This window comes from Pyrgilauda ruficollis, unplaced genomic scaffold (assembly GCF_017590135.1).
Source record: "Pyrgilauda ruficollis isolate IOZ18807 unplaced genomic scaffold, ASM1759013v1 scaffold21, whole genome shotgun sequence".
Classification (NCBI taxonomy): Eukaryota; Metazoa; Chordata; class Aves; order Passeriformes; family Passeridae; genus Pyrgilauda; species Pyrgilauda ruficollis.
In genome coordinates, this window is record NW_024520318.1 from 4,264,404 (window position 1) to 4,291,656 (window position 27,253).

At 48.1% G+C, this 27,253-nt stretch overlaps 1 protein-coding gene across 1 annotated transcript in view; it reads right to left on the reverse strand.

Moving 5' to 3' along the window:
• Positions 1-7,065: 7,065 nt before the first annotated feature.
• Positions 7,066-27,253, reverse strand: part of PLD1 (phospholipase D1) — a 61,991-nt gene continuing 41,803 nt past the window's right edge. Inside the window, exons 19-27 of the mRNA XM_041467803.1 lie at positions 26,981-27,094; positions 21,315-21,425; positions 20,557-20,645; positions 17,855-17,968; positions 16,715-16,764; positions 15,669-15,803; positions 13,257-13,410; positions 12,530-12,644; positions 7,066-11,944 (exon numbers count right to left, since the gene is read on the reverse strand). Coding sequence (XP_041323737.1) covers positions 11,720-11,944; positions 12,530-12,644; positions 13,257-13,410; positions 15,669-15,803; positions 16,715-16,764; positions 17,855-17,968; positions 20,557-20,645; positions 21,315-21,425; positions 26,981-27,094 — 1,107 coding nt within the window. The 3' untranslated portion in view covers positions 7,066-11,719. The remainder of the gene's footprint in view (positions 11,945-12,529; positions 12,645-13,256; positions 13,411-15,668; positions 15,804-16,714; positions 16,765-17,854; positions 17,969-20,556; positions 20,646-21,314; positions 21,426-26,980; positions 27,095-27,253) is intronic.

Sequence of the window (27,253 nt, forward strand, 5' to 3'; positions counted from 1 at the left end):
CACAGCAAAACCACCAGCACAGCAGCCATTTAGTCAGAAAGAAAGAAACATATGGGGTCAAGGTGACATTATCTCATGTGGCACTGAAGGGAAATGTCCCTTCAGATTATCACAAGAGGCTGGTCACTTTCTAAAACACACCCGGGTGGGTGGATGTGCCCGTGGGAAAACTATAAAAAAATTCTGTGTGCCAGTAAATCCTCTGCTAAATTCTCTTTGCAGATGTTGACATAAACAAAAGGTATGATGAACAAAAGAGGGGGGAACACAGGCCTGCTTGGCAAGGGTGGGTCTTCCAAACAGCATGTCTGGAGTGTTTCTGTGGAGACATTTTGCTTGATTTTTCTCCCAGCTCTCACAAGATTCAGCACTCTTGCAGGTTTTGGAACCTCCATATATGACTTTTAGCTCTTACTTTAAAATAAACAACTGGAAGTCATAACCTTAGAAAAGCAATGGAGTATGATCCCTGAGAGGGTTAAAGAAACTCAAGTTCAGGTGACCTGAGGGTGGAGGTGATAGGACTGGTAAGGTCCCAGGTCAAAGAGACCATCCATCCAGCATGAGGAAGGCTCTGCAACCCCTCAGCTCCACTCCAGCCTTGCTGTAGCCTTGCCAGAAGTAAAATATTGGAAATGTGGGTGACAGCTTAGATTACACATCGTTTGAAACAGCCAGGATAATCTGCCTCCAGCTCCCTAAAAGGAAATCTTTAGCTAACAAACATGCTTCAGCCTTTTGAGCTGGCAGATAACGATGGAACAGTGGATAAAACATAGCTGGATACCAGGGAAGTGGTGCTGTGCAGGGAGGTGTTTCACCAGGCCAGAGGAAACAGTGTGGGGCAGGAGAGCTGCTCCTGGAGCAGCTTGGCCAGGAAGAGGAAGGTGGAGGGTGAGGTTTTTGGGTGTTGCAGTGTGCCACACTGCTGCCCTGGCACTGCGGCTGTGCCAGTGCTGCTCTCAGGGACAGCCAGCACAGCTTGGTGGGCTCTGTGCTCCGCACTGGGGGCTTCATCGTGGTCATCTCCGTGTCCCTCCCGTGACACTGCAGCACATGGCTTCGCTGAACAGATCCAGCAGTGGGTCAAAGAAAAGCATCAGCTTCCTTGTTTATAGAAAAACTCTGCACAAGACATCCCTGCCCTTCTCGAGGGCATACAGCTTCTCCATGATTTCCAGGCAGCTCTGTCCCATCTTAGGCTGTGAGATTTCCAGGCCAGGGAAATGCCGAGGTTTGAGATCCCTTGGCATCCCAGGATGCCCCATGGAGCTGCAATGCAAATGCATCACAGTGCTGCTGCTGCCATCACCACCAGCAACAGGGGACAAGCAATACTGTGTCTCTTTTGAGGGTAGGAACCTTGTGGACGTGGATTTTGCTCCTGCTGAGAAAGTCTCTGTTTGGAACAGCATGTCTCAGCTCATGGAGACTTCTCCTGCTGAGACATTTAGAATAAATTCTGCACAAACCTTTCTGGTATGGTAGAAAGAATAATAATGAAGTGGCAAGACCCAGAAAGTGTACACACAGTGGAAACCAAATTTGGAATGATTTAGGTGATTCAGGCTTTTTTTGGGGCAGTAAGCAGCTAGTGCAGCTCGCCACATGCTCACACAACCCAAGAGCTTGAAGTCAGCTTGAATGAGTGATTCATTATTCCACACACGCTCCGGCTCCTCCGCCACTCCAGCCTGTACCCAGCTGGATCTCAGGAGAAATTCCTAGAGTGTGTAATTGTGTATAATGTGATCATCCTGCAGCAGGAAATAGGTCTGTAAGCATTCTTAGCCAGTACAATCGATGTCGTACAGATATGGTCTGCAAGGAAACAAAGTGGAGATACATATTGCAGCGAGTCACTGGAGAGCCAAGGCAGCCTTCTGGGAAGGACATGTTAGGCAGGGAATGCATTTAAGCAGTCACGGTACACGTAGTACTTCATTTAAAAATGTCTCAGCGTGACCGTGCTCAGAGGGAGGGGGAGATGCTGACCTGCGAGTCCTCAGCAGCAAGGCCAGATGTGGGGGACACCCCGCAGGACCAGGCTGGAGCAGGGAGCCCGGCGGGCTTGTTGGTTCAGCTGCAGCCTCGTCCCGCAGCTCGGCTGGGGCTGCAGGGAGCTGCAGGGATCTGTAGGGATCTGCAGGGAGCTGCACGGCGCTGCAGGGATCTGTAGGGATCTGTAGGGAGCTGCAGGGAGTTGCAGGGATCTGCAGGGAGCTGCAGGGATCTGTAGGGATCTGTAGGGAGCTGCACGGAGCTGCACGGATCTGCAGGGAGCTGCAGGGAGCTGCACGGAGCTGTAGGGAGATGCAGGGATCTGCAGGGATCTGTAGGGAGCTGCAGGGAGCTGCACGGATCTGCAGGGAGCTGCAGGGAGCTGCACGGAGCTGTAGCCGGCAGAGCGGGGTGCGGGCTCGCAGGCTCCCCAAGGCAGCGCAGGCTGAGCCCGCAGCACCCTCTAGAGGAACGCGGCCACCCACTGGAAAGAATCTCTCCACGAAGGTTTTTTATTTTTTTAGGTGTGTTTAATCCATGGCTGTGCAATATCGGCCCCAGGAGTGCTGAGCCCGAGCAGCACCAGGCTTCCCGGTGGTCCTTCCTGCTGCTGGAGGGGATGGAGATGAGCAGTGCTGCAGGACAGGGCGAGCTGGACCAGGGGCTCCCCAGCAACCCGGGAAGCAGCACCGTGGGGAAATAAATGGCTGTGTTCCAGGGTGCCAGGACGTGGGAAGAGAGGAGAATCTTGACTCTATGTTTCACAAGGCTGATTTATTATGTTATGATATATATTATATTAAAATGCTATATTAAAACTATACAAAAAAGAATAGAGAGAAAAAGATCCATCAGAAGGAATGATAACAAAAGCTTGTGACTCCCAAAGAGTCTGAGCCACCTGACTGTGATTGGCCATTAATTAGAAACAACCAACATGCACCAATCACAGATGCACCTGTTGCATTCCACAGCAGCAGATAATTATTGTTTACATTTCTTTCCTGAGGCTCCTCAGCTTCTCAGGAGAAAAATCCTGGCAAAAGGATTTTTCAGAAAATATCATGACTACAGAAATCCTCCAAGGTCCTTCCTTGCAGGGCTCCAGGTGTGTCCCCAGCTGCAGTCAGCATTGTCTCGGGGGCAGGTTTAACCCAGACTGGAAGTGCAGGTGTGGAGATGAACGTGTCACTCACAACATGTGGTCCCTGTAAGATGCAGCTCCGTTTAGCCCAGGAGCTGTAGGCACAGCCTCCCTCAGCCATGGGCTCTGCTCCCCCCACACACCTGGACAGAGCAGCTGTCAGGCCAAGAGTCAGCTGGATTGTTACCTAAGAGTGACCTATCTGTGCAAATTGTGGGTTGGGTGGATTGTAACCTAAAAGCGACCTTGGGGCTGCTGTAACATGGCCCCAGCACAGCCTAAATTCCTACATGTGATTAAATGCCCAGGTCACATCTGCATTACTCTTTCCAGCCAGGATGTGCTGGCCAACACACAGTCCTAAAAGATATGTGGGGATTATCCGGGATTCACTGTGCATGAGACAGGAGACACCCGTGGAAAAACATCCTGTAAGTGCTGTGCTGGTCTGTGGCTACAGCTGTGGCTTGTGGCTACAGCTGTCTTTGCTTCTGGAGTTTCCGTTTCATAGCTGATACTGGTCAAAATGGAGCTTTTCTGTATAAAGAAAAACATTAACTCTACTTTAAATTACTTCCATATACAGTACCTACTTCATATTTCTGCAGTTACAGTGCTCTTATATTTTAGTTCATAAACCATGTACCTATTTCAAGAGGAAGCGTGTCTGAAATGTGAAAACCTAAAATGTAAAGAAACCCAAACCCGAAAAAACACAACCCAAAGTCTCAAACCTATTTTTCAAGTTGAAATTTAAAAATGCTGGGCAAGTAGCCTGAGTCCTCTCCTGAAGGACCCATTTTCTGTTTCTGTCTTGGATGCACAATGCTCAGCCCGTGTCTGCTGGGCTTGGCTGGGCCCTTTAATGTGCATTTGTCTGATAAAGAATGGAATAAGGAAGATAACCCAATGAAGAGAGCACTTTTCTGCCTGTTTAGTGCAAGGAACAAGGATGAATCAGATAAATGCCAAAAGCAGGACAGTAGCAGGACAAAAGCAGGACAGAGCCACGAGATGGGGCAGAGGTATGGAGCACCTCTGCTATAAGGCTGAGAGAATTGGGAATGTTCCCCTGGAAAGGAGGCAGCTTTGGAGTCACCTAATTATGGCATTGCAGTACCTGAAAAGGGAGCCTGCAAGAAAGATGGAGAGAAACTTTTAAAAGGGCCTGGAGTTACAGGACAAGGGGGAATCTCTTCTAACTGAGAGCAGGTTTAGACTGGATATCAGGGAAAAATTCTTCCCTGTGCTGGGGGGTAAGGCTCTGGCACAGAGTGTCCAGAGAAGCTGCCCCAGCCCTGGAAGTGTCCAAGGCCAGGCTGGATGGGCTTGGAGCAGCCTGGGATAATGGAAGCTGTCCCTGCCCATGGCAGGGGGTGGAACAAGATGAGCTTTAAGGCTCATTCCAACCCAAACCATTCTGTGATTCCCCTACTGGTGTCTCCCTGGGTGACAGCCCAGCCTGCCTATCCCCTCCCTCCCAGGTGGGCTCAGCTCTCGCGTTCCAGGATGGATCCAGAGCAAGAGAGCAGCTGGAGACGCTGGAGCAGCCCTGTGTGTGTCTGCTTTAAGCTGTGCTTGGTCCTGGATCTCCAGCTGGAGAGGTGGATCCATCTCCCACCTCAGCTTGTGCCCACACCTCCTTCAGTGGCCCTCAGCTTCCCGGTGGGTGACATGCCCCAGCAGGACCCCAGCTGAACCCCAACCCGTGGCCCAGGGCAGATGTCCCAGTCAGGATATTCCCCATGGATAGGCCACCTGCTGGGCACTGGACAGCACAGTGACAGCATCTCCAGGGGACAGACACCTGTGAAACCTCATTAACAATATCTCTCTGTCCCCCTTTAATTTGTCCTCAAATAGGAACTCACAGAATATCTAATTATTGAGATCAGGCTGAATATGGAGAGATTACTCATCTCAGGTTCTGGGGATAAACATTTTCCTTTGCAGAATAATTTCTTTTTAACAACTCCCCCTCCCCTTTTCTCCAAATTAATTTCCATCCCAGCCATGAGCCTCTGTAGAAAATCTTGCCATAATCATTTTGAGCTAAATATTCTGTCTAATCAATCAAAGCAGTGGAACCAATTTTGAAGCTGTCACTTTTAATTTTTCCAATAAGAAAAAAATCGAGCATTTCACTCACAGCTCTGTTGTGATTCAAGCTCTTCAAACCTTTGCTCCACTGCATCAGTGCTTCAGAGCTGTACCTGAAAATGTGAAGAGCAGGCACAATTGCAGAGAAACTAAAATAAATTGATTTTTAGCAGTGAGAAGAAACCTGTTTCTTCATGTACCCTTAGACCTGGGTCAAAAAACCTTTTATTTTTTTCCTTTCTTCCCTGTTTTCCTCCTCAGAACAAAAATAACTACGGCATATTAGTGATTTCATGCATGCAAAGGGCTGGCACTCATTAGAGTTGATGTGTTTTATTGAGAGCTCAGTGCATAAATGCCAACAAAGGGCCAGAGAGCAGATGTGCTGGGTGCTGGGGTGCATGAGAGGATTCCTCCTGCCCCTGGCACAGGATTCCTGTGGACACATCCACAATAGAGGAGCTGACCTGTGGGAGGAGGCAGGAACACCCTCGGCACAAAAAATGGCTGGAGAAATCCATCCTGGAAAGAACAGGTTGTTAAACACCCTGGCAAGGGCACTTTGTGTACAGGGTAGGCGTGGGCTGCTCAGCGAGGAGGCATCAAATGGAGGCTTTGCAAATCCTCCAGGCAGCAAACAGCAACATTCCCATAGCCGTGGGCTGGCACTCACTTCTGCTTTTAGGGATGGATGTGAATGAAGTCAGGTCCTGTAGGAGCACTGTAGGAGAAGGAAAACAGCAAAGGCAGCAACCATGCCCTCGAGTTGGGCCCCTACTTGAATCCAAAACCCTCCAGCTACTGAGGGAAAATGAACTCTATCCCCCCAAATCCAGGACAACCATGTAGAAAAGGGAAAGGATCCTTCCTACAAACCCATACCTGACCTCCCTAGGCTCAGGACCAGTTTCACATTGATTTCACACCAAGATAGTCTCAACTGTGATCCCAGGGCTCTCCTGCTGCTGGCAGGGAAACCAAGCAATGCTGGCAGGGCACCCCCAGCCTCATCTGTGTGACCCCACAGCCACCCTGCTGCCACCCAGCACCCCTGGGCTCAGCACCGTGCACCCAGCAGTGACTGCCAGGTCCACATCGCTCCTGCTTGCTGCTGTCTCCTCTTCAGGAGCCCAAAAGTGGGATTCAGCAGGCACACAATCAGCAGGGGGATGCTGGGGTGGCAGCAGAAGCCGACAGTGTCACTCGTGAGTGGCACTCATCAGTGCCCAATGTCTCTTACCAACCCCTGCCTTCCCCTCTGGCTCTGCTGTCTTGGTTTATTGTGTCTGTCGAGGACACAGATTGGGTTTGGAAGTTCTGAAGATGCAGAGAGCCCTCTGGCATCTGAGGAAGGAGATGAAACCTAAGAAATGGAGAAGTTAATATGTTTTCAGTTTGCAAGAGAGCTTGGAAATGCCACTGATGCTTTATTAATCTCTTCTGCCCCTGGAGGACAACAGGCAGCTGCTTCTTCCTCACTCTCTACTGAATTTCCTTTACTGGAAGTTAAAAGAGACAGGGGCAAGTTAATTTTATTTTGGAGACAGAGTGTTTTTGTCTATGCCTTTCATAATGCCTTTGGATTATTAAAACTCCTTTAAAACACGACTTTTTAATCTATTTAAGAAGTCCAATTTTCTTTCTGTTTCACCCGAGCAATTTCCCTCTCCCAGGAAAACCCAAATGACTCAAACCTAATCATTTTTATTGCTATTCTGGGCCTTTCCCCCTCACATCTTGGCTGCTGATACAGAGCAAGGACAGAACTCAAGGCAGGATGAGGCCCCCAAAACAAGGAGAAATGACACCAAAGCCAAATGTTCTGGCATGATGATCGGTTGTATTTTCAGTCCATTAATACACATTCATTTACCAGATACAAACAGAGTGAAAGGAAAACTATTGTTAGCAGGAACAAGGATACAAAACTCAATTCCAGCAGCCTTCACAGAAGGGATATTCAATATCACAGCAGCACTGTCAAGGGAGGGACGCACGGAGACCTGCGCTCACACCCCAAGTGGAAGCTCTCCTTTTGTGGATTAGTTTAGCTAGAGACGTAATTTCAAAAAAAAACAAAACACAACAAAACATTCCCGAAACAGTGACTGTTTGACACTTTTTCTCATTTCCCTAGTGTCAGGACTAGGGAAAGTTGGAATTATTTACATAGAGATTTTACGAAGACACTGGAAGGGTAAAAATAGAATAATCACAAATACTGGAAAATATAACAAGAAAGCAGGCAGGAAAAGGAAGATAGGAAAAAAAAATAAAGTGACACCCCAAGAGGATCATTGCATTCAGTGGTCGATGTGTGGTTACTGGGGCGGCTCCACTTTGATACACTGAGATTCACAGGCTGGCCTTGATTCACTGCCATGAAGTTACACTCTGGGTTTAAAGCAGGATCCTGCAGAGCGCCTGGGTTCAGCAGGATCTCAGCAGTGCAGCAGCCACTGCTTGGTTGAAACCATTTGCAGAAGGAGTGCCACGAGCTGTGACAGTGTGTGCACATCTCGTGGGGCACCCAAGGGGTGCCAACCTCTGCTCATATCCTGGTCTGGAGACCTCTGGTTTTCCTCCCCTTGGCCACACCATGAAAGGCTCTGCTGCTGGTGAGAGGGGTCAGCCTGGCCCAGCATGGATTTGGGGCTCCACATGCAGCAGGAGAGGGAAATGGCATTATCCTACAGTTCTCTCATTCTTGTATGGGGGTGTCCCCACAAACACACTCTGTGCCCAGATACAGCCCCCAGAGTGTCCTTGCTACAAGTGTTCAAGGCTCCTTACACTGAAATAACAACAGCACATCTGCACTTGATTGTACAGGGATGCTCCCTCTGGAAGGAAAAAAAGATACTGGGAATTATTCATGGAAGAGTCCCAGCCAGGCAACACCTGCACTGAGGTTCTCCCAGGGACAGCACCAGGATTGCAAAATCATGTTGTGAAACTTGATCAAAAGAAAGGAAAATGGAGTGTTTGGGGATTAATGCAGCACAGCTCACCAAGTCAGGGGACAAACTGAGACCAAGAGACCAGATACTGAGCTGAGCACTTTGACTCTTCCATGGAGCACTGGAGTGGTTCTCTTATAAATTGGTTTTTAGTACAGTTCTTGCAGACAATGACATCTTATCCCTCATTTTTTAAATCATGCATTAACTTTACAGTGAAAAATTTATCCAGTCCAATATCTATACAACAAAACACATATTTTAAAATATCAGACTATTAAAATTTAAGGAAAGGAGTGTGAGTTCTCAAAATGATACGTGTTAAAGAATAAATTAAAGGGAAAAGAAGCGTTCTACATGGGTTGAATTACAAAATAAAGTCTGAGCCTGGAAGAATTCCTCATTTCCTATAGTTCTAACAAATAAATGCCACAAGAAACAGTTGATGTTTCTGGGGTTGCTAGTGCTTGAATCCACATCCCCTGTTCCAGCTCTGGGTATCGTGGGTGACCTTCTCCAGTTTGAAGCCCACACTGGTACGACAGACTAAGAAGCAGTGATTGTTCAGGTGCACAAATCAACTCTCTCAAGGTCTTCAACTTCACAGGCTTCTTAATATAAGAAACAAACCTGTGGCAGACAGGGCCCAAGGAGCCAGCTCCAAACAGCAGAGCCTGGGCTGTGAATGAGCAGGGCTTTCACCGGAGTGGCTCCAGCCCTGCTGTCTGTTTGGGCTGAGCAGAGCTGCTCCACAGGGAACTTGATGGCCCCACAAGTCCCTGGAGATGCTGGGATCTCCTCACTGTGCTGAGGCTGCACACCCTGCTTGCATTTGAATGTTTCTAAACTCCTGGTATCAGGAATTTAGCACCAACACAGGGCAGGGATGGTCAGTGCAGTGCCTCTGTTCCCACGGAGGGCAACCTCCTCCCAGACAGAGAGCCAACATCAGGCCTGTCTGCTGCCTCAATAATGAAAGACCTTCTTAATTAGCACCTTTTCATACCAAATCAGTCGATTACATCTCCCTCCATGGCTCTGCTGTGTCACTGGGGACCAGCAGCTATCACACAGGGGGCTGAACCTGAGTGGTTGTTCCCCAAAGCATCCTGGCAGAGGGGGAGTTAACACCTCTGGAGTTAGGAAGCCCCAACAATTAGCAACCTACCATTTTAAAAGACAATGTAAGGATAATTTAACAATTATAAAAACCTTTGCTAATATGAGGAGGAGAATAAGAGCACTTAGAAGGTGACATGAGTGTTGCACTTCAAGGTTCAGTGTATAGGTGGTGGGGCTGAACACTTTCTGACTCTGAACATGGATCTGTGACTGACAAGGATTCTCTGGCAGGCTGTAATTGTTTAAAGCCAGCAGCTTCAGTCAAACTAAAACAGCTAAAAACATCAGGAGAGAAAAGCTCTGAACCTGCACTGATGTGAAATCACAGGACACCTTTGATCTTCCTCGATTGGAAATGGTCAGGGCACACATTGCTTTGGCTCTGCAGGGGGTGACCCCGGGTCAGTTTTCTTAAAGGAACAAAAGTCATGGGAAGATATTTATGTGCTTACTGCATGCCAGGTAAAATCATCAACCCCCCGGACTCAATCACATAAAATGCTGCACATGCACTTCCCAAAGGTGAACCAGACCACAGATGCCAGAAAGGAGCATAAAAGGCAACTGCATCTACAAAACACAAATGTAAAACAGTGGAAGCTGTAGGAATGGGCTGAGATTTGGAAGAACATCTGGGGTTTGTTCCCTATTTGGGTGATGCACCAGGGACAGAATAAGCTGGTGCTTACTTACAGGTCTGAACACAGAAGGCAATCAGCAAAAACGTTTTGCCAGCTAAGTTTTGGGGATAGCTAGGCGACCAGTGGGATTATTTTCCAGTTAAAAAACTGTTGGAAGATCCAGAAAAGAAAAAAATAAATTCTTCTGTGAACTAAAATAAATACCAGTTCACTGGGCCTTTTGACCAAGGAGTGTTGGGCACAGGTATAACCCTGGGAAGGGGTGCCCAGATGCAGGCGCAGCAGAAGAGCTCAGCCTCCCACTCCTCCAGATCCAACTCTCCTTAAGTGTTTCCTAATGCTCCATTTTCCCAGGGGCTGACACAGCACTGCAGACTGCCAGGAACACCTCAGGCTGGAGCTGGACACAGAATTGGGAGACATGGGATCACTGCAGGATGGAGCATGGGGTAAAACCCAGGCTGGTGCCCACCACACGAGGTCCTAACCCAGGAACTGTAGTGTTTTTCCCAGGATGGTGGATTGAACTGCTGCTTCTCTGAACAGGGACGTGCAAAAGAGCTCTGGAAACCTTCTTACAGCAATGTAAAACAGGAATGTGCATGCTGAGTTTTACCTCTGCTTGGGAAGACACGTCCTGCATGACTGAACTCAAGGTTGTGGCAGGTTCACTAACAAAGCAGAGCAGAGACAAGGCTTTGTCATCTGCTCCCCTTCCCCCTCACACTCACCCCATCTACAAATCCACACACCAGCTTGGTCTGAGCATGGTGTCAGCTTAATGGCCTTTCCCTTCTTTTAAGTAGGGGGAAGGGATGGAAATGATAATCTACCCATATGCTGCAAGAAGAACACACAAGCAGAGCTTGGTTCAGATCACGCTGGCTTTTGAGTCTCAGTCCTGTTACATGAAGTGCCTTGGCTTCCCCAGCTCTGAACACCTCAGGCTTGAGTTGGAACCTTGATCCTCTCCTGAGGAAAACAGTCACACTCAGTGGGATCAAGCTGATGTGCTGTGTCTGCACAAAAGGTCAGCAAACTCCAGTGATCTCCAGCACCTCCAGCTCCATGGAGACTGCCCTCTGCCAAGCCTGAGGGCTGCTGATTGCTCCAGCTGCAATAGGAAAAGGATTTTTTCCCCCAAAGGGATGAAGAGACCGAAATGCTGATTCTGATACAGGATTGTTAGTCTGTTTCCCTTTAAGAAGTGAAACACTCAGAAAGCTGCAGGACAGCCCAAGGCAGCAGCAAATGGCACTTCCCAACAGTGGCAGGGCTGCACAATGTGCTCTGATGGCACGTGGAAGGGGTGAGATGGGGAACTCCAGCGAGCCAAGGTGCAGATACCAAAGCCTGAGAAGCAGCACACAGAGCCCAGGACTCCTGTGCAGCCACAGCACGATCACAGTATGAACACAACCACAGGACACAGCTGGCAGTGGTGACAACATCGATTGGGAGTCAGTTCCTGTCCTAGGAAGCAGCCTGCATCCTTGAGATGCTCAGAACATGCCTGAAGCAGTAACTCCTCCAGAAGTTAAACTTCTCATCAGCCACCATTTCCAAGTTCTTCTGCTCCTCTTGTCTGCTAGTGTTGATTTCCTTCAAGTTCCTCCACCAAAATCCTTCTGAGGGGCTCATTACCTTGGTGAAGAAGCTTTTAATCTCCTTTAACTTTCCAAAATCCCATATTTTTCATTAACTTCTCTCCTGAGAACAAGACTTTAAAAGGTAAAGCAGTCTGCATCTTCTTAAGTCCAAACCTCCATGGGTACCATGGACTCCTTTGTTCCAACGGAGGGAAGCAAGTACTCTTCCTCCAGAAAACGAAAGGGAAATTGTACTAAAAACCCACGAATCTTTTTTAATTCTTCTGCTGCTTTCACAGGATCATCATTTGCTAATTTGGGCTTGTTGATGAATTCACGCAGTTGGGTTAAATTATTCACCTGGTCACTGGGAAGGCATCGAAACACCTGATGAAAACAGAAAGAAGAAAACACCTGATCAAAACAGAAAGAAGAAGTCACCTGTCAGTGTAGGGGAAAGGCAGCAATGCAGAGTTCCTGAGCAAGACCCAAGCATCCAGTGCAAATTCCCCAGGATAGGGATGACTGATTCAACAGCCCAGAGAACAGGGAGGCAAGAGGTATGTGCCTGCCCTCGATGAGGCTGGAGCAGGCAGAGGGAAGCTCCAGGCTTTTCTGATCACTGCAAAAGCTCATTAAAAAACAGTAGTAAAATTTGCTTCTACTCCAGTTACCCTGTGGCTAATTACAAGTAGTAACTACACCACGGCCATTCACTGGAGCTACAGCTGATGCAAACACAAGGAGAAATCTGATCTGCTGCCTTCATGGGTGCTGTCACACTGAGAATGCACCAGCTCCAGTTTTCTGTTCACAGCTCTTGCATCTGACATTACTTATTCCTTCAAAACATCTCTGAAGGTCCAACCCCAGGAACTGGCTCTGCTCTTTGCCCTCCCTGTGCTGCTGTTCCCACTGACATCTGCTGCCTCTGTGTGGGATGGAGAGGGGGGAAGTTGCTGTTCTCCTCACTTTATCAAAGATGGTGGCATTCCGAGCTGCTGTGGCAATCCACACTTCCTTGAAGAATTTGTCACAGACGGGATCCTGGTGTTCTGGATTGAGGTCGGAGCCACCAAGGACAACCCTGAGAAGACAAAGGGATGGATGCTCACACAGGCTGAAGCACTCTTGATAAATACCAGGAGACAAGAAGTTTCCTTGGGACTTGCCAAACCCTGTGTGCTCCCAGCACCCTCCCACTCTCATTCCCTGTGATAATCTCTCAGCTCTAAAGCTGCTTGATTTTCTCCTTTTCTTCTGTGCAGTAACTGTCCAGATGGGAAAACAGGGTGGGGGGAAAAAAAAAGAAAAAGGCCTTAAACTAAAAATGGCCATGTTGTGGGCCAGATGGCTGCTCCCAGCAAAGAAGCTTCCTTTAAAAAGTGACACTGCCACCCAAGATTGAAAGAGTGAGCAAACAGGATCTGGAGGGGAAATACCACTTGTTTATGAGCTCTGCTAGTGAAATCCCAGAGCATAAATAATTTGTAAAATCAAGCCACCAAGCTGTGGACAGGAGCAGTGTGCGGAATCAGCAGCAAAACCCTGGGCTAAGTCCAGGCCAAGCAGAGCCAAGCCTGGGCAGGCAGCGGCAGCCCATTGGTTTGAAAGGCTGTGGGGGCAGGTGAAGCCTGAGCAAGCCCTCCCATATCCCTGCCCTGTATCCCCTCTGTGCCCAGCCAGCCCCCAGACCCACCTGAAGCAGCGCAGGCGGAGGGACTGGGCAAACCTGCCGGCGCTGTACTCCTGCCCGTCCATGACGGAGGGGACGGTGTCGCTGTCCTGCACGATGATGGCCATCTCACTGTCCCTCTTGCCCAGCATGCTGCGGTCGTTGATGTTGGCAGAGCCTGGGCAGGGCAGGACAGGCACAGGCAATGTCTCACTGCTGCTCCAGGTGCTCCTGCACAGCCTCCATCACCCCCTGCCACCCCTGGGGACATTCACACCCCTCGGCCCCGTGGGGAACCATCCACGGCTTCGATGGGTAAAACCCCAACCTGATGCATTAAGATTTTGGCTGTTATATTTTTCAGATCCTGGACTGCATTAGTGTGTAACTCTGAACTCCACACAGAGTGTTAGTAAGCTCTCTCCACATTTTGGCCAGATCCTTCTAAGCCTGAGAGCCAAGGACACCACCTGCCTCAGGCCCCAAAAAGTATAAACCGAAGTGAATTGGGGTGGGGAGCAAACTAGGAGTATATGCCTTCATTACCTGAAGCTATAATTGGAGGATTGGCCCAATATGCAAATAGACCAAATTTTACCTGTCTGAGAAACTCATGTCCACTTTGGGTGTGGCCCCTTGGGGAGACTTTGTCTGCCCTTAATATACCCGAAGGCCCTTCAATAAATATATCTGCTTTTACCTTTTTAACTTTGTCTAGCCTCTGTTCCTAGGTAAGCCCAGGGGGCTTCCTTATGGAAACACAGACCCTGAGAGGAGCTGGGGGAGAGAGAAAAAACCCCAACTAATTTTTGGAGGCTTCAATGGAAGAAAATTAAATCACAGCCCAGCCCAGCCCAACATTTTCAAAATTTGTTTTTTCTGCAACTTCCCAGATGCTTCTGCTGAAGGAGCCACAGCTTTCAAAGGTCTGAACTGCATTTGGTTTGGATACCCAGTTATCTGAGGCAGGATGAGCTCTGTGGGTAAATCACTGAATGGTTTGGTTTGAAAAACACTTTCAAGCTCCTCTCCTTTTAACCTCCATCACTGACTGGTTTGGTTTGAAAAACACTTTCAAGCTCCTCTCCTTTTAACCTCCCTGCCATGGTTAGGGAAACTTTTCACTAGACCAGGTTGCTGTGCCATTCAGGGGGGAATGCTCAAGACCAGCTGAGGCTTTGTTCCCCCAAAGAGGTTTCTCTGTCCTACACAGACATCAGAAAGCAGGGCATGGGGGAACACTGTTTGCTTGCAGCTGTTGGCTTCAAGATTCAGGGAAGGCTAGGCATAATGAGGTCATTAACCCCATAAATGACCAAAACGACAATAAAAAAATCTCCAGACACAGCTGTAAGAGACCCCCAGGCTGCAGTTAGCCACTGAGCCTTCCCAGGAACTGGATTAACTCCAGGGGAGCCAACACCTCCAGAGGAAAAACCAGCTAAGTGCCTCTCTGTCCTTTCACCCCCTCCTCCAGCCCAGTAGCTCCATGAGCACTTAATTTCCATGCACTCCTTCTTATGTGGAAAAGGGATGATTTCCCATCCCCTCACCAGGCAGCAGAGATGCACAGGCTGTATAAAAATCTACCCTGAAGCTTACAGTTACAGCAAGTGAAAACTAAGAGCTGCCTCAGGCCCCCCAGACCATCCCAGCAGGAACAACACAGCTCCTGCTGTGATATCAAACCACCTCAGAGCCACTGCAGACAGGATCTGGCCCCTGAGAAGGTGACAGAGGAGCAAACCTCACCACAGGGCATCCGAGACCACTGCTTTGAAGGGATGAAATATTTTGAGTCTTGTAAATGCTGGTATTAAGGCATTCATTGGCAAAGTTTTTATTGCTGATATAACAGCTCAAAAAGGGCTTCTTTAAAGAAACAGGCTGAAATTCTGCTGCAGTTTAGAGCTCTGAGCCTGAACTCTTGTTTTTGCTTCATGTTCTCATAATAAATGCAGTAAGAGAAGAGGATGAAATGATATCTATTACTCCCTATAGCATATTGTCCCATTCTTAGGAAATGGAGCTGATACATGACACATGTTGTCCAAACCTTCCAAATTTTACAGCACATTCTGTTCTTCCAGGAACAGATGACAAGTCTCACAAGTCTTCCTGCTAGAGCAGAGTTTGATACAAGACAGATGGACAATATTCCCTGCACTGGGATTCTCTTCATGGTTACACACAGATTTAAAAGATTTTAAAAAAACAAATGAAATGACAGCCCTCTGAATCCTTTCTTCCCTCTTGATGAATTTATGGGTTTGGTTTTTGGGTTTGTTTTTTTTAAACAGCAAAATATTTCTCAGGAAAGAAATGACAACATAGAAAAGTCCATGGCACTGCAGCCTGCACTGTGCATGGGGATGGGAAGGGATTGATCCAGGTATAAGCCAGTGCCCCAAACCCCTCCTGGGAGCCCCTGCTCACCGATTATAACTGTGTTGTCATCAGCAATGAGCAGTTTGCTGTGCACATAGATGAGCTCCGTGACCAGTTTCCCTTCCAGCTCTGCATATGTTCGAAGGCCACAGAATGATATGTAGTTTATCCACTTATCTCCAACTGAAAATTAAAAGACAAGAAAACTGATGGGATGAGGGAAGTGGAAGAGGAAAAAAAAAAAAAAAGACTTTGTTTACATGAAGACCCCTATGAGTTCACTTTTGACTTTTAAAACTTATAAATGAACAGATAACAGAAATAGGGGTTTTTTTAAATGGACTTGAAATTTTTCTTGTGAGCTCACTGTGCTGCTCTGATCTGCTGCCTGCTCAGAGACTCCCACTTCAGTGGGAAATTACTCCAGTCTCCTGGGCACAACACAATAGATGGACTATGAGACTGTTTCTCTGCAGATCCTGTAGAAAGGAGGCTGGAAGCAGGCGTTTTGTCCATGGTCAGTATGGCAAATGTGTCCTAATGCACTTGTGTGCAGTTCAGATTTACACCAGGACCTAGAACAAATGAGGCATTATGCACGGTCCTAGTGTTTGTGATATGTGGCTTTTCACAGTGCTCCAATTCCCAGCAGAGCAAATTCCAGCAGGATTCCTCATGGCAAGGAAACAGCCTCCTGCTTAGGCAGGTTCTTCCTCTCTACATCTGACAACTGCCAGAAATAAACGGGGAAGGCTGAGCGCTCCACGGGGAAGGCTGAGCGCTCACGGCTCCCAGAAGCGTGACCCCGCTCAGGACATTTTCCAAATAACACAATCCTGAGCAGCTGCAACTGTGCTGTGCTCCTCCCTGGGGTGTTCCCCTCCTCTGGATCAGGGCTGCAGCCAGGTCTGAATTCTGACAAGTGGCCATGGTTTGTGTGACCCAACAGAGCTCGCCATGGGAGGATGAGCAAGGAGGAGGTCGCTCTCAGCGCCACGAGCCCGCAGCATGTGTTGCATGACGTGTTACAGATGCATCCATCAGCAGCAACACAGTAAAGTAAACAACACAGAGGAGAGGAATAAAGTTCTTACCCTCTGCCTTCAGCTGGCCCAGGATGGAGTTTTCCCCTCGGCACATGGTCCTGGAAAGAAGGTAGGCAGCCATCAGCACCCCCGTGGCTCCAGACAGCAGCTTGTGCTGGAGCAGAACTGGGTGGGGTAAATCACAAACACAGCTGCCTCTCAAACAGCAGGAGAAACAGGGTGCTTCTTTTCCCAAATGACTGTTACTACATCAAGCACTGCTCTTGTTCCAAAAGGAGCTTATACCAACCTGCAGAGGAGCTGGGGAGCACTTCTGCCTTCTAGAGCACGTGGCAATGATAGTAAACGTGTGACAAGCAGGGCTGCTACGCCCTGTGCCAGGCCTGGGTGTGAAATCACGTTAAGAAAAACACTGACACGTGCAGAACACTAGGTCAGGGAGTTTGTGTGATTATGGCTGGGCTGGAAAAGCCACAGCTGGAATTCCACTGAGAACCAACCAACCAACAGGTAATTTCCTCTGGTTGCCCTTGCAGGAGGAAGCTCAGGCACAAGGGTCAGGGGGATGGGCTACTTTCCATCTGCTTGTGTCCCCTGCCCCATTCGTCCTCCTGGAGGTGCAGCAGGACCCCTGCAGGCCAGCAGAAAAGGGGGATTTCACTCTGAGGGTTGCAGCAGTCTCTGCACACTGACTGTGCCCTGGCCACACCATAACATAGTAGCTTTTCACTAAAACTATCTTGGGCCATTTTGCCTTCTACATTTCTCAGCACAAGGACTATCCTGCTGCATCTCAGTCCTTCCTATGAGACCTGCTGGGCTGCAAGTGCCCCCCACCAAAACACCCATCCTGGAGCAGGGGAATCCCACTGGGGAAGATGCCATTGCCTGCATGGGACCAACAGGCAGAGGCAGGCCAAGTATCAGCCAAAAAGGCAGATTTGGAGACAAATCTTGGTCAGCAAGTCTGATTTAATCACCTAAGTGGAAAACAAACCATAAAATGGTTTGGGATGGTTGAGCTTTAAAGCTCATTTAGCTCCACGCCCCTGCCATGAGCAGAGACACCTTCTCCAAGACCAGGTTGCCCAAAGCTCTGTCCACGCTGGTCCCACTGATGGCAGGAGGGGCTGGGGGACCCCCTGCAGCAGTGGAGGTGTGCAGGGTCTGACAGCCTGGCTGAGGTACCTGTAGTTGAAGTGCATGATGGCCTGCAGCGCGTTGCCCCCGCCCGTCGAGATGTCCCCTTCAAAGCCGGGCAGCAGCGGGATCACCACGTACACTCGGAAACGCTTGTTCTCCCTGAGGAACAGGAGAGCGTGGGGAATATCAGCCTGGGAGCCTTACACCAGCCTGGACACAAGGTGAAGTCCCCTCGGTTTCACTTCCCCCAAGGTGACTGAGTTGGTTCCCATCCAAGGCCACCACACAGATTTTAAGGGAGCAGAACATGAAGTGCATTTCCAGTTTCAGGAAATCATCACCTGCCATCAGTGCTGCTCTGAGTGCTCCTTCAGGAGCAGAGGGAATCATTTACTCTCAGCAAACAACAAAATAAGCTAAAGGAAAAGAAACACACTTTTACTGAAATTCAGGGGCAGGCTAAGGATTTTTCAGATTTTGTCTGCCACTACAGGAGTTTGTTTGAGCACCCCAATAGGCCAGTCACACAATACTGGTGCAGACTGGTGGGGACAGCTGCCTGCAGAGCAAAGCTTACAGAGCCATCACAGGCAGACACTCAAAACCTAACCCAATATTCCCACTGCCTCCTGGTTCTCAGAAGTCAAAAACACACAAAAGGTGGGAAAAGTTCAGGGCAAAAGCAGAACATTGATCACTGGGGGAAGGCAAATATATCCTTGATACACTACAGCACCCAAAAACCAGTTCCAGAGTTCTCCAGACTAATCCATACCCTAATCCTGACCCCATTCAGAACAAAAGCTATTATTGTGGCACTGCTTGGGACTTTTCTCAAAGCTCCCTTCGGGTTTCCTCTGCTGACAAATGCCAGGTACATCTGCTCTGAGAGCACTTTCCAGGTGCCCCTGGGCGATGGGAATTCCCTGCTCTGTGCCCTGGAGGAGGAGGAAAAGGACAAGGATGATGCTCCATGGAAGGATGCTGCCACTAGATGGCAAACACAGTTTAATCAGCACAAAACCATTTCAGCAGCACTCTGAGGATGAGCCAGCCAGTCTGCAGTTTTTGCTAGCAGCACTCCTTCCTCGGGCAAACCATGCCTGTGAATTTAGGGGTGTGGGAATTGTGAAGCACTGGGGTCCCATCTGAGCTGGGAGGGAGACAGTGAGACCTGTGTGTCTCATTTCAACCAGCACTTCCTTCCAGCTGTGCTGGGCACTGCAGAATGGCTCTGGTTCACCAGCAGAGCTCAGAAACAGTTAATGAGGCCTTACCCAGACACAAGAGACTGTGAAACCAAGTCTGTTTGTATCATGAGAAAGGTCTACCAACAAAAGCATTCCCCAAAAAGCAGCTTGTTTGTATAAGGACAGTGTTTACCAAACTGCTTAGAGAGCCACCCATGAAAAAAAAGAGGAAACCAAGAAAAGAACATTATTAATAACATCAGTAGAAAATATTTAGTCTAGAAGAGTGAGAAGTATACAAGCTCACTACAGACCTTAATTTATAATTAAATGCTGTTCTCCTGGGGCAGTTTGGAAAAACAGCATTATGATACAAAACATTTAGGTCTGAATTTACTTTTAATCTTAGGTAATGCAGAATTTGAACCTTATATTCCATTAGGAATTGCCAACATTAAGCCAGCACAATACTGGCATACAATTAGAGTAATGCAGAAGTGAGCATCATATCTGGAAATGGGTCACCAAATCTGTGTGACCCCCTTTTGAGATAGACTTTTAGTCTTTCCACAGTGCCCTGAACAAAGCCTGACCCAGGGCAGCTCCTGTGGCCTTGCAGACATTTCCTGCACTCTGGTGGCTGTCTCACGTTGGGTACCTTTATCCATGTGGGAATTTCCAAGCTCAAGCGCAAAAAAGAACAAAATTCCTGCAACCTTAGAGAGATAACTTCTGGAAAAGCAGGCACTGCAGAGTTCTGGACAACTACAATATGGAAAAAATAATCCATGCAAAAAACCATCTCCGTGTGTGGTGAAAAAGCCCATGAGAGATGAAAGGGAAAAGTTTAGAAAGTTTCCTGTATTTCAGCCCAGCAGGAGCAGGGTACAGTTTTATACTATGAAATGTATGTCTCAAAGAGACTCCAGGGGAGCAACCCTAAGCAAGGCTGCCCAGGATCAAAGTGAAGACAAGCCACTACCTGTGGCATTAATGTTAACACAGGGTCAGGTGTGCTGAAGGAGAGTTTAAAACGTGGTTGGATTCAATCCATCCAGGAACAAACAACGGTCCCCTTGCAAAGACTGGAGGTGGTGAACACCCTCCAGCATGTACCAGAAAAAGTTGTTCAAACAATAGCAGAACCCTGCAGTCAAATCCTCAAAATGTGTTTGCTTCCCCAGTTTGAAGCCGCTCCTCTCTAGCTGATTTAAATAAACCACAAATCCCAGTTCACGCTTCCCACCCATGGAATTGCCTGACCACCCAGCTCAAGGCAAATTGGCAATGGAGCAAAGGTGTCACTGAACCAGAGCACAAAGGACTTGCCTTTAAACAAGTTCTGTAGTTAAAAATACATTTACATTGGGGCAAGTCCAGAAAATCACTTTCTGGATGCAAAGAAACCACTCAGGAGTCTCACTGCTGCAAATGCAGATGCTCAGTTCTGTGCTGGCACAGCTACTGTCCAGCTGTGGCCACTGAGGGGTTATTTTTTTGCACCACACCATGGAAATGCACCTGAAGAGCTCCACTGCCTCAATAAGAACAGGTTACCTGTGAGCTTTAAGAATCCTCTGAGCAATCGCATCACCGATCTTGTTCCAGACAACTTTGTCATCAGCACAGCTAATAAAAAACTGGTTCTGCAGGAAAAGCAAGAGAAGCTACTGTCAGACACTGCCAGCAACCAACCCAAAGTATTTGCATGCTTTATTTCAGACCAAGAACAACTAAAGATAGCTGGGTTTGTGTGCCATTGGAGTGGAGCTTTTTAAAATTATGATTAAATGATATGTGTGTCTGTGCTTGCTTAGGGAATGAATTAGTCCTTATTAACCACACTCCCTGGAAAGTTCATGTAAAGAGCAACCTAACAAGAGCCTAAGAAAAAAAAAAAAAGAGGAGAAAAAGCATCTCCATTCAGCCAGCACTGAGTGTCACTCTGACACAAGAGATTGCTGCAGCTGAAGGCTCTGTGGATGAAGAGCTGCCCTGTGAGTGGGAGGTTTAGGCATGCACAAGGGACACTGCAAAGCCACAGAGGGGACAGGGAGACTATTGCACAGGCCATGAAAGCTGCTGGCAATTTTGCAAAGAGCCTTATAAAGGAGAAGTCTACTTTTTTCCACCTCGTGGTCAGATGGCTGTCAGGGTACACAGCCTCAGTCTGGCCTGAAGACCACTGAAGGCAAAGGATCTGTCTAAATGCCCAAAAACTGAGGGGCAAACCTCAAGAAGTAATTACCCTCCTGATGGCTGCAAGCCATGCCCAGAGCATCAGGACCCTCCTGCCTTCCCTCCCTGCCACTGACCTCTATGTAGATGTAGTGCTTGCTGTTCTCTATCACGCTGATGTAGGCTTTGTGGATGGACTCCTCGTGGTATTTAATGCCAGCAGACCAGTCAGCAGCAGAGCGGATCACCTGGAAAGCAAGAGAGAGACACCTCCAGCTCTGTCCATCCAGGACAGCACCACGGCACCTGAATTATCCCAGGGCCAAGGCTCTTCCCCGGCACAGCCAGGCTTTTACTAAATTAGGCAGTAAGTGCAACATTTCTAGTGCATTTGTCATTGTGAGAGAGGGCAGGCAGAAATAGCATTGAAACTTAGCAATGTTTTGATTAAAAACATAAGAGCCCTGTCCCACTGCTGCACTAGTGCCCTCTCCCACCTGAGCAGCTCCAGATGCTTGCTCTTGCTTAAGGTCTTCTGATAAACTGCTTTTAAAACAACCTAAATTTCCAAGCTTTAGGGATGCACATCCCCATCAGTGATCTCCTGCCCAACACTTTAAAGTTTGTCTCCAGCTGGGGCAGGGTGTTTTCCCCCAAGGAGGCTGTACAGAATCACACAGCCAGTCTGATAATGCAGGCCATGCCTTTGCCCTCAGCACTTCAGGTCATTTGTTTCTTCTGCCAAATTCTTGCACAAGCCATCCCATTTGTGATGATACAACTTTTAATTTTTTTTGTTCAGCTGCCCACACTTATTTCTTAGTTTTTACTGGAAATTCACTTTTAAAGTAGATTCCTGCAGGATCCCCAGGGCATGTCCTGGCCCTCCACCCTGCAGTTTTTGCACAAGAGAGCCCAACCAACATGAGAAACAACCTTTGTGCTCTGGGCCAGGCTGAGCAAGCCCCACAGCAGTCAGCATCCCACTCCCCTGCAGCCAGAGATGCTGTGGCACCTCCTGCACTTTGAGTCAAGAAGCAGCCACACTACACCCCAAGTGACGCTTTCCTAGATGGAAATGTAGTTTTTAATTAAGTGTGGGCAGTTTTTAATCAAGTGCTTGGGAGAATAGTTACTCATCATTAGCCTCTCTCTTTAAACACTGTCAAGACAAAAACATTGAAACAATCCCTTAAAATATCTCAATATAACCATTATACTGGAACTTGGGGCCAGTCCCACACAGCACAAGACCCAGTGGCTGGGGATCTGTGAAATGTGCGTGTCAGTTCCAGCAAAATTCTGATCTCCTGGGAATCCACTAAACCAACCTTCTTGTCTCCAGAGGATCTCTGGAGGTGGCACTCAGGGCCACGGCTGCTAAACAGCAGATGGCTCCTGAGCTAATTCCTTCACCTGGACAGGAGCTTTCTCCCACATCTGTTTTTCCCAGTAAAAACCGGGCCCTGCAACTCTCGTATTTGGCTGCTCTCTTGGCCAACAGGAGGGTGCACTCTGCAGTCTCCCTAAATGACTGTTGGGGTCACAAATGTTGGAGTGAGGGAGCCAGCCTGAATATAAGGGCTGTCACAGCCTTTAGCAGCGCCAAACAGCTGCCCTTTGCCTGCACAAGCCTCTGCGAGGCCATGCTGATCATTCCCAAGGTTTTTAAATCACTCATTTGATTTACAAAGCCAAGGCTGAGAGTTCCCACTCATCCCAAGCTGGGCTGAAACACTGCTGAAACAACACTGAGCACCACGGCAGACCGAGATGTTGAACAAAATTCCACCACTGGCATTAATAAGCTGTTACTGGCATTAATAAGAACAGAAAAAAACAGTTTTTCAGGGTTGAAAGCAGGCTAATTATTCCATATGCAGCCTGGAGCTCACAGCACTTCCACTCTCACCAGCACAGCAATCTGGAACTGCACTTTAGAAAGTGGCAGATTGTAGCTTTCTAGTGCACAAAATCTGATTTTTTTTTTTTTTTTTTCCTAGTTAAGACAACAGAACCATCACTCAGGACCATCCCTTTGCAGTGCCATGACTTCCCAATGCATCATCCACCTGCCCTTCCCTACATTCCTCCTCACCCCTCCACATAACTGGCACCCCAGCTCACTCCACACCCCGGGCTGCTCCTATTACAGTGCCACCATCCCTCTGCCTCACCCCAGCACAATATGTCATGGCTAATTCCAAAAAGCTGGCACAGCACCACCCAAAAAGCTCCCATCAGGTACAACCTCAAATCCCCCTGCAAAGGGAAGAAGAGGTGTCAGAAAATGTTGGATGGGACAGCAGAATGAGTATAAGGTGTTTCATCTTGGACAACTCCTCAAAATAAAGTTGTTTTTAACAGGTCTGCAGCCACAGGGACAGGACAGTGCCACCAAGGCAACATCCCACGGAGACAAAGCTGTGGCACTCACACATACCAACACCTGGGAGTTTGCTACACAGTCCTTCCCTTATCACTGGTGCTCCATCTCACACTTCTGGACACCTTTCTTTCCTGTCAAGGTATTTAAAGGCAGCTGGTTCAAACCCAACCTATTTCATGGGGAGAAAAGGCCACATGCTGCCCAGCAAAGCCCCTCCCATCCAGAGCTGTTCCAGCCTCTCCCTTCCCCTCCCTTGAGCCTCTCAATAGCCTGTCATCCCTTTAACTTCTCTAACTGATACAAGGGTAATAAATGTGATGTTTGCTGAGGGCTAGTGCACAAACCCTGAACAAAGCAGGGCTCTCACGCAGACTTCAAAGAGGTGAGGGCGTCAGCTGCTGCCAGAGCATTAAACTTTCATTGCATTTCCATCAGGAATGGGATGTTGCCTCACCACATCATACCTTTTGCAATGCTGGCTTTGGCAGATAACTGCAAACTCTGGAGTGGAAACTGGGAGATGGAATAGTGGAAAAAAATCTGGCAGTGCCTTTGGCAGATCTCTGTTTGACTCTTGCAAGAATCAATTTAGTGCTCTTGCAAAAATCACGCTGCTTATTGCAAGCAAAGCCCTGAAGTTCAAATGAAAAAGGATGGGAGAGCATGCCAGACTCCTTTTCCTCCTTCCCAGCCTGTACCTCCATAGTGTTTCCCACACACACTGCATTCATCCTCCCTGCCCAGGGGAAAGCCCTTGTCAGTGCTCTATCCTCCCAGAAATGCTTTCCTACTCCTCTCCTCTCACAGAGGAGAGCAAAACCAGATGGTACAATGAGGCTGGAATCTGTTGCTGACAGGTCAATGGTTTGGGCTTGCAGCAACGTTGCAATCCCCAAGGATCCTTTGTGTTTTCCCTTCCTCTGATCTGCCCACAGTGTAAGACAGATTTGCAAACAAGGTCAGAAACAAAAAACTAACAGCCAGGCTTTCCTCAATCACCTCACAGCCAAGGACAGTCCTGGGATGCCGGATTTTACCTTGGGGCAGTAACTTCTGCTTATAAAATCCCTACACAGCACTCAAATGGAGATAAGAGGGATTGGCTGCTGACCAGCTGAAGGATTCAATACTAAGAAGAACAAGAATATTGCTGTAGTTTTTCTGGATAAAAAGTGGGTAAAAGATTTTAGGATATCTGCTTATTTCTTTGCATAACCATACCACTGAGAGGAGATGCAAGCACCTGAGCCCTCTGCTCCAAAATGAATAAACTGGACAGGCAAGAGGTGGATATTTCTGTCTCTGCAGAAAAGGAGGAGTCACACAGGGATGCCCTGATGCACCCCCTGGAAGCTCCAGAAAAAGGTAACCAGGAGGGAGAGTTCAGATCCAGGCTGCAGGTGTCCTCCCCTGTCCCCACTTCTACAGCAGCCAAATCTGAAATCAGGAGGAGAGACTGAGTCACTTTTGGATTCACAGTGGGACTTCAGGGATGCTCAGGGCACTTGTGTCACCTGGGGACCAAGGGAAACCAAGCCACTGTGGGTATTAGAGAGGAGACAGTCAAAATTTTACTATGTGCCTGCAAATCCCTGCCTTGGAGTTTGAGGAGGTCACCCAGAAATCACAACCCAGCTGAAGCAGCCTGGGGACCTGCACCCAGACAGGGTGCCCCAGCCTGGGCAGGAGTCCCCCTCACTGCTTCCACCAGGCTTGGCACTACAAAGTTCTTCCCCACCAGTTTTCCCTCATACTGGGAAGGTTGGTACATTTCAGGACAACCCATTTGCAGCCAAATATCACATAGGTTTGTTTATCTGTCTACATGCAGGGTTGTTTTGACAGATGCATAAATAAGAAATGAGCAAGGTAGTTTCGAATGAATAATTTACAAGGCAAACCTGCTCTCTTTTTGCTGTTTATGGCATCATTGAGAGCAGCCCCTCATTTCCTGGATGTATCAGTTATTTGCAATGCCTCAGCAATGTGGTGGCCAGGCTGGTTTTCCAACTGCTCACCCATCACTCAGCACCGGAGTCTGCGGATTCCGCAGTCACCGCTCGAGTCCATCCTCCTCTCCCACGGCCTGATGCCCTGAGCCAGCAGCTCTGCAGCTGGACTGAAGAGAAGCTGCATCTAGGTTTTTCTCAGTTTAATTTCTCCTTTGGGAACTGCTTCCAGTTCTGTAATCAGTAGAGCTTAACTTTTTGCTACAGCAAACCCCATGATTTAGAAGTTGTGGCTTATCTTGCGGTTAAAGTGTGCTCAGGGGACACAAGCCCCATCAATTCCATGAGAACAAGATTTCCCAAAAAGCTGGTGTCAGACACAGACAGGGAGGCATTTACAGCCACAGAACAGGATGATGCCTGAAGGGGACTACTTCCCAGCAAGCTGGGAGCCTTGCTTTGGAGGCTGATGTAAAACACCCCAGAACCCCGACACAAGATCCCTGTGCTGCCCATCCCTCACACCACACAGAGAGGAGCAGACAATGCCCTGGCAACCCACAAACCAGAAAAAAAGCATCTTATTTCACTAAGCTTCCCCAAGCAGTGCTGTCATCTGGGCAGACCACTCCTTACAAAGAGCAAAGTCATGCATTTTTCCTGGTTTTGGTCTAACTGCTCTTACTTCATACATCTTTCATCCACAGAGACACACAATGGTTTTGCTGCTTCAGCATAACTATTTTGACTTTGTACTCTTTAACAAGTTCCTATTTCTGCTGGGTAACAGCAATATTCAAGTATTCAAGTATGTGCACTTGACAGAGCAAACCAGGCTTTTGAACAGAGATATCTTGGCAATTCTGACTGTGAGACTGATTGTCACAAATCAGACTGTAGGCTGACTGTGTGGAAATGCAGAGGATCCACGGGGGTGTAGGGCTGCATAATAAAGTGCAGATGAAGCTCAAGGCAGAAAGCAACAGCCCCAAGACACCACTTAATGCTGGGCTCTCACTGACCACCACCCGTCTGAGCGAGGCGTCAGGGCCTGGCAGACTGCTCTAAGATCTGAGATAAATACTCAGTGGGCAACCTCAACCCATCAGGCCTTCTTGAATCACAAAGCCCAAATGTTAGGTGTTAGATGAAGAGCAGCAGAAAACAAACCATTAAACCACACGGCTGTGCAAAGTCACAGTGTTCCCACCACTTGAGTACTGCAGGCACTTTAGTCCCCTTACCTCAAAGGTGGAGATATAAATTTATGCCTCTCTATTAAAAGTGTTCCATTATTCTACTGCATTTGAGGATCTGATCACCTAATCTGTGAGTTGAATTAGGTAAGAGTTTTGCATCTTATCATTCAAGTTCTGCAGAGGGTCTGTCAGGCATTCAAACCTCCTGCAAGGATGCAGAACAAACCCTCTGAGGAGTATGTGAGCAAGACATCATTAACACCCACCTGGACTGTGGCAGGAACAGCCTCAGGCACCTGATACTTCAACTCATGAGCAGTTTGCTGAGATTTTGGCAACAGGAATGGGTAGGACAGGGACCGGTATTTGGGTTTCATAATCTGCACAGGAGGGAAAAAAACAGATAAAGAAAAAATGCTTTCAACAGATAAAGAAAAAATGCTTGCAACATATCAAACAGCACAAGGAAATAAAACAGATGCCTGCAGAGGGCAGGGGGATGAGGCAAGGCTGTGCTTACCTCCGTGCCCCCAGCAGTG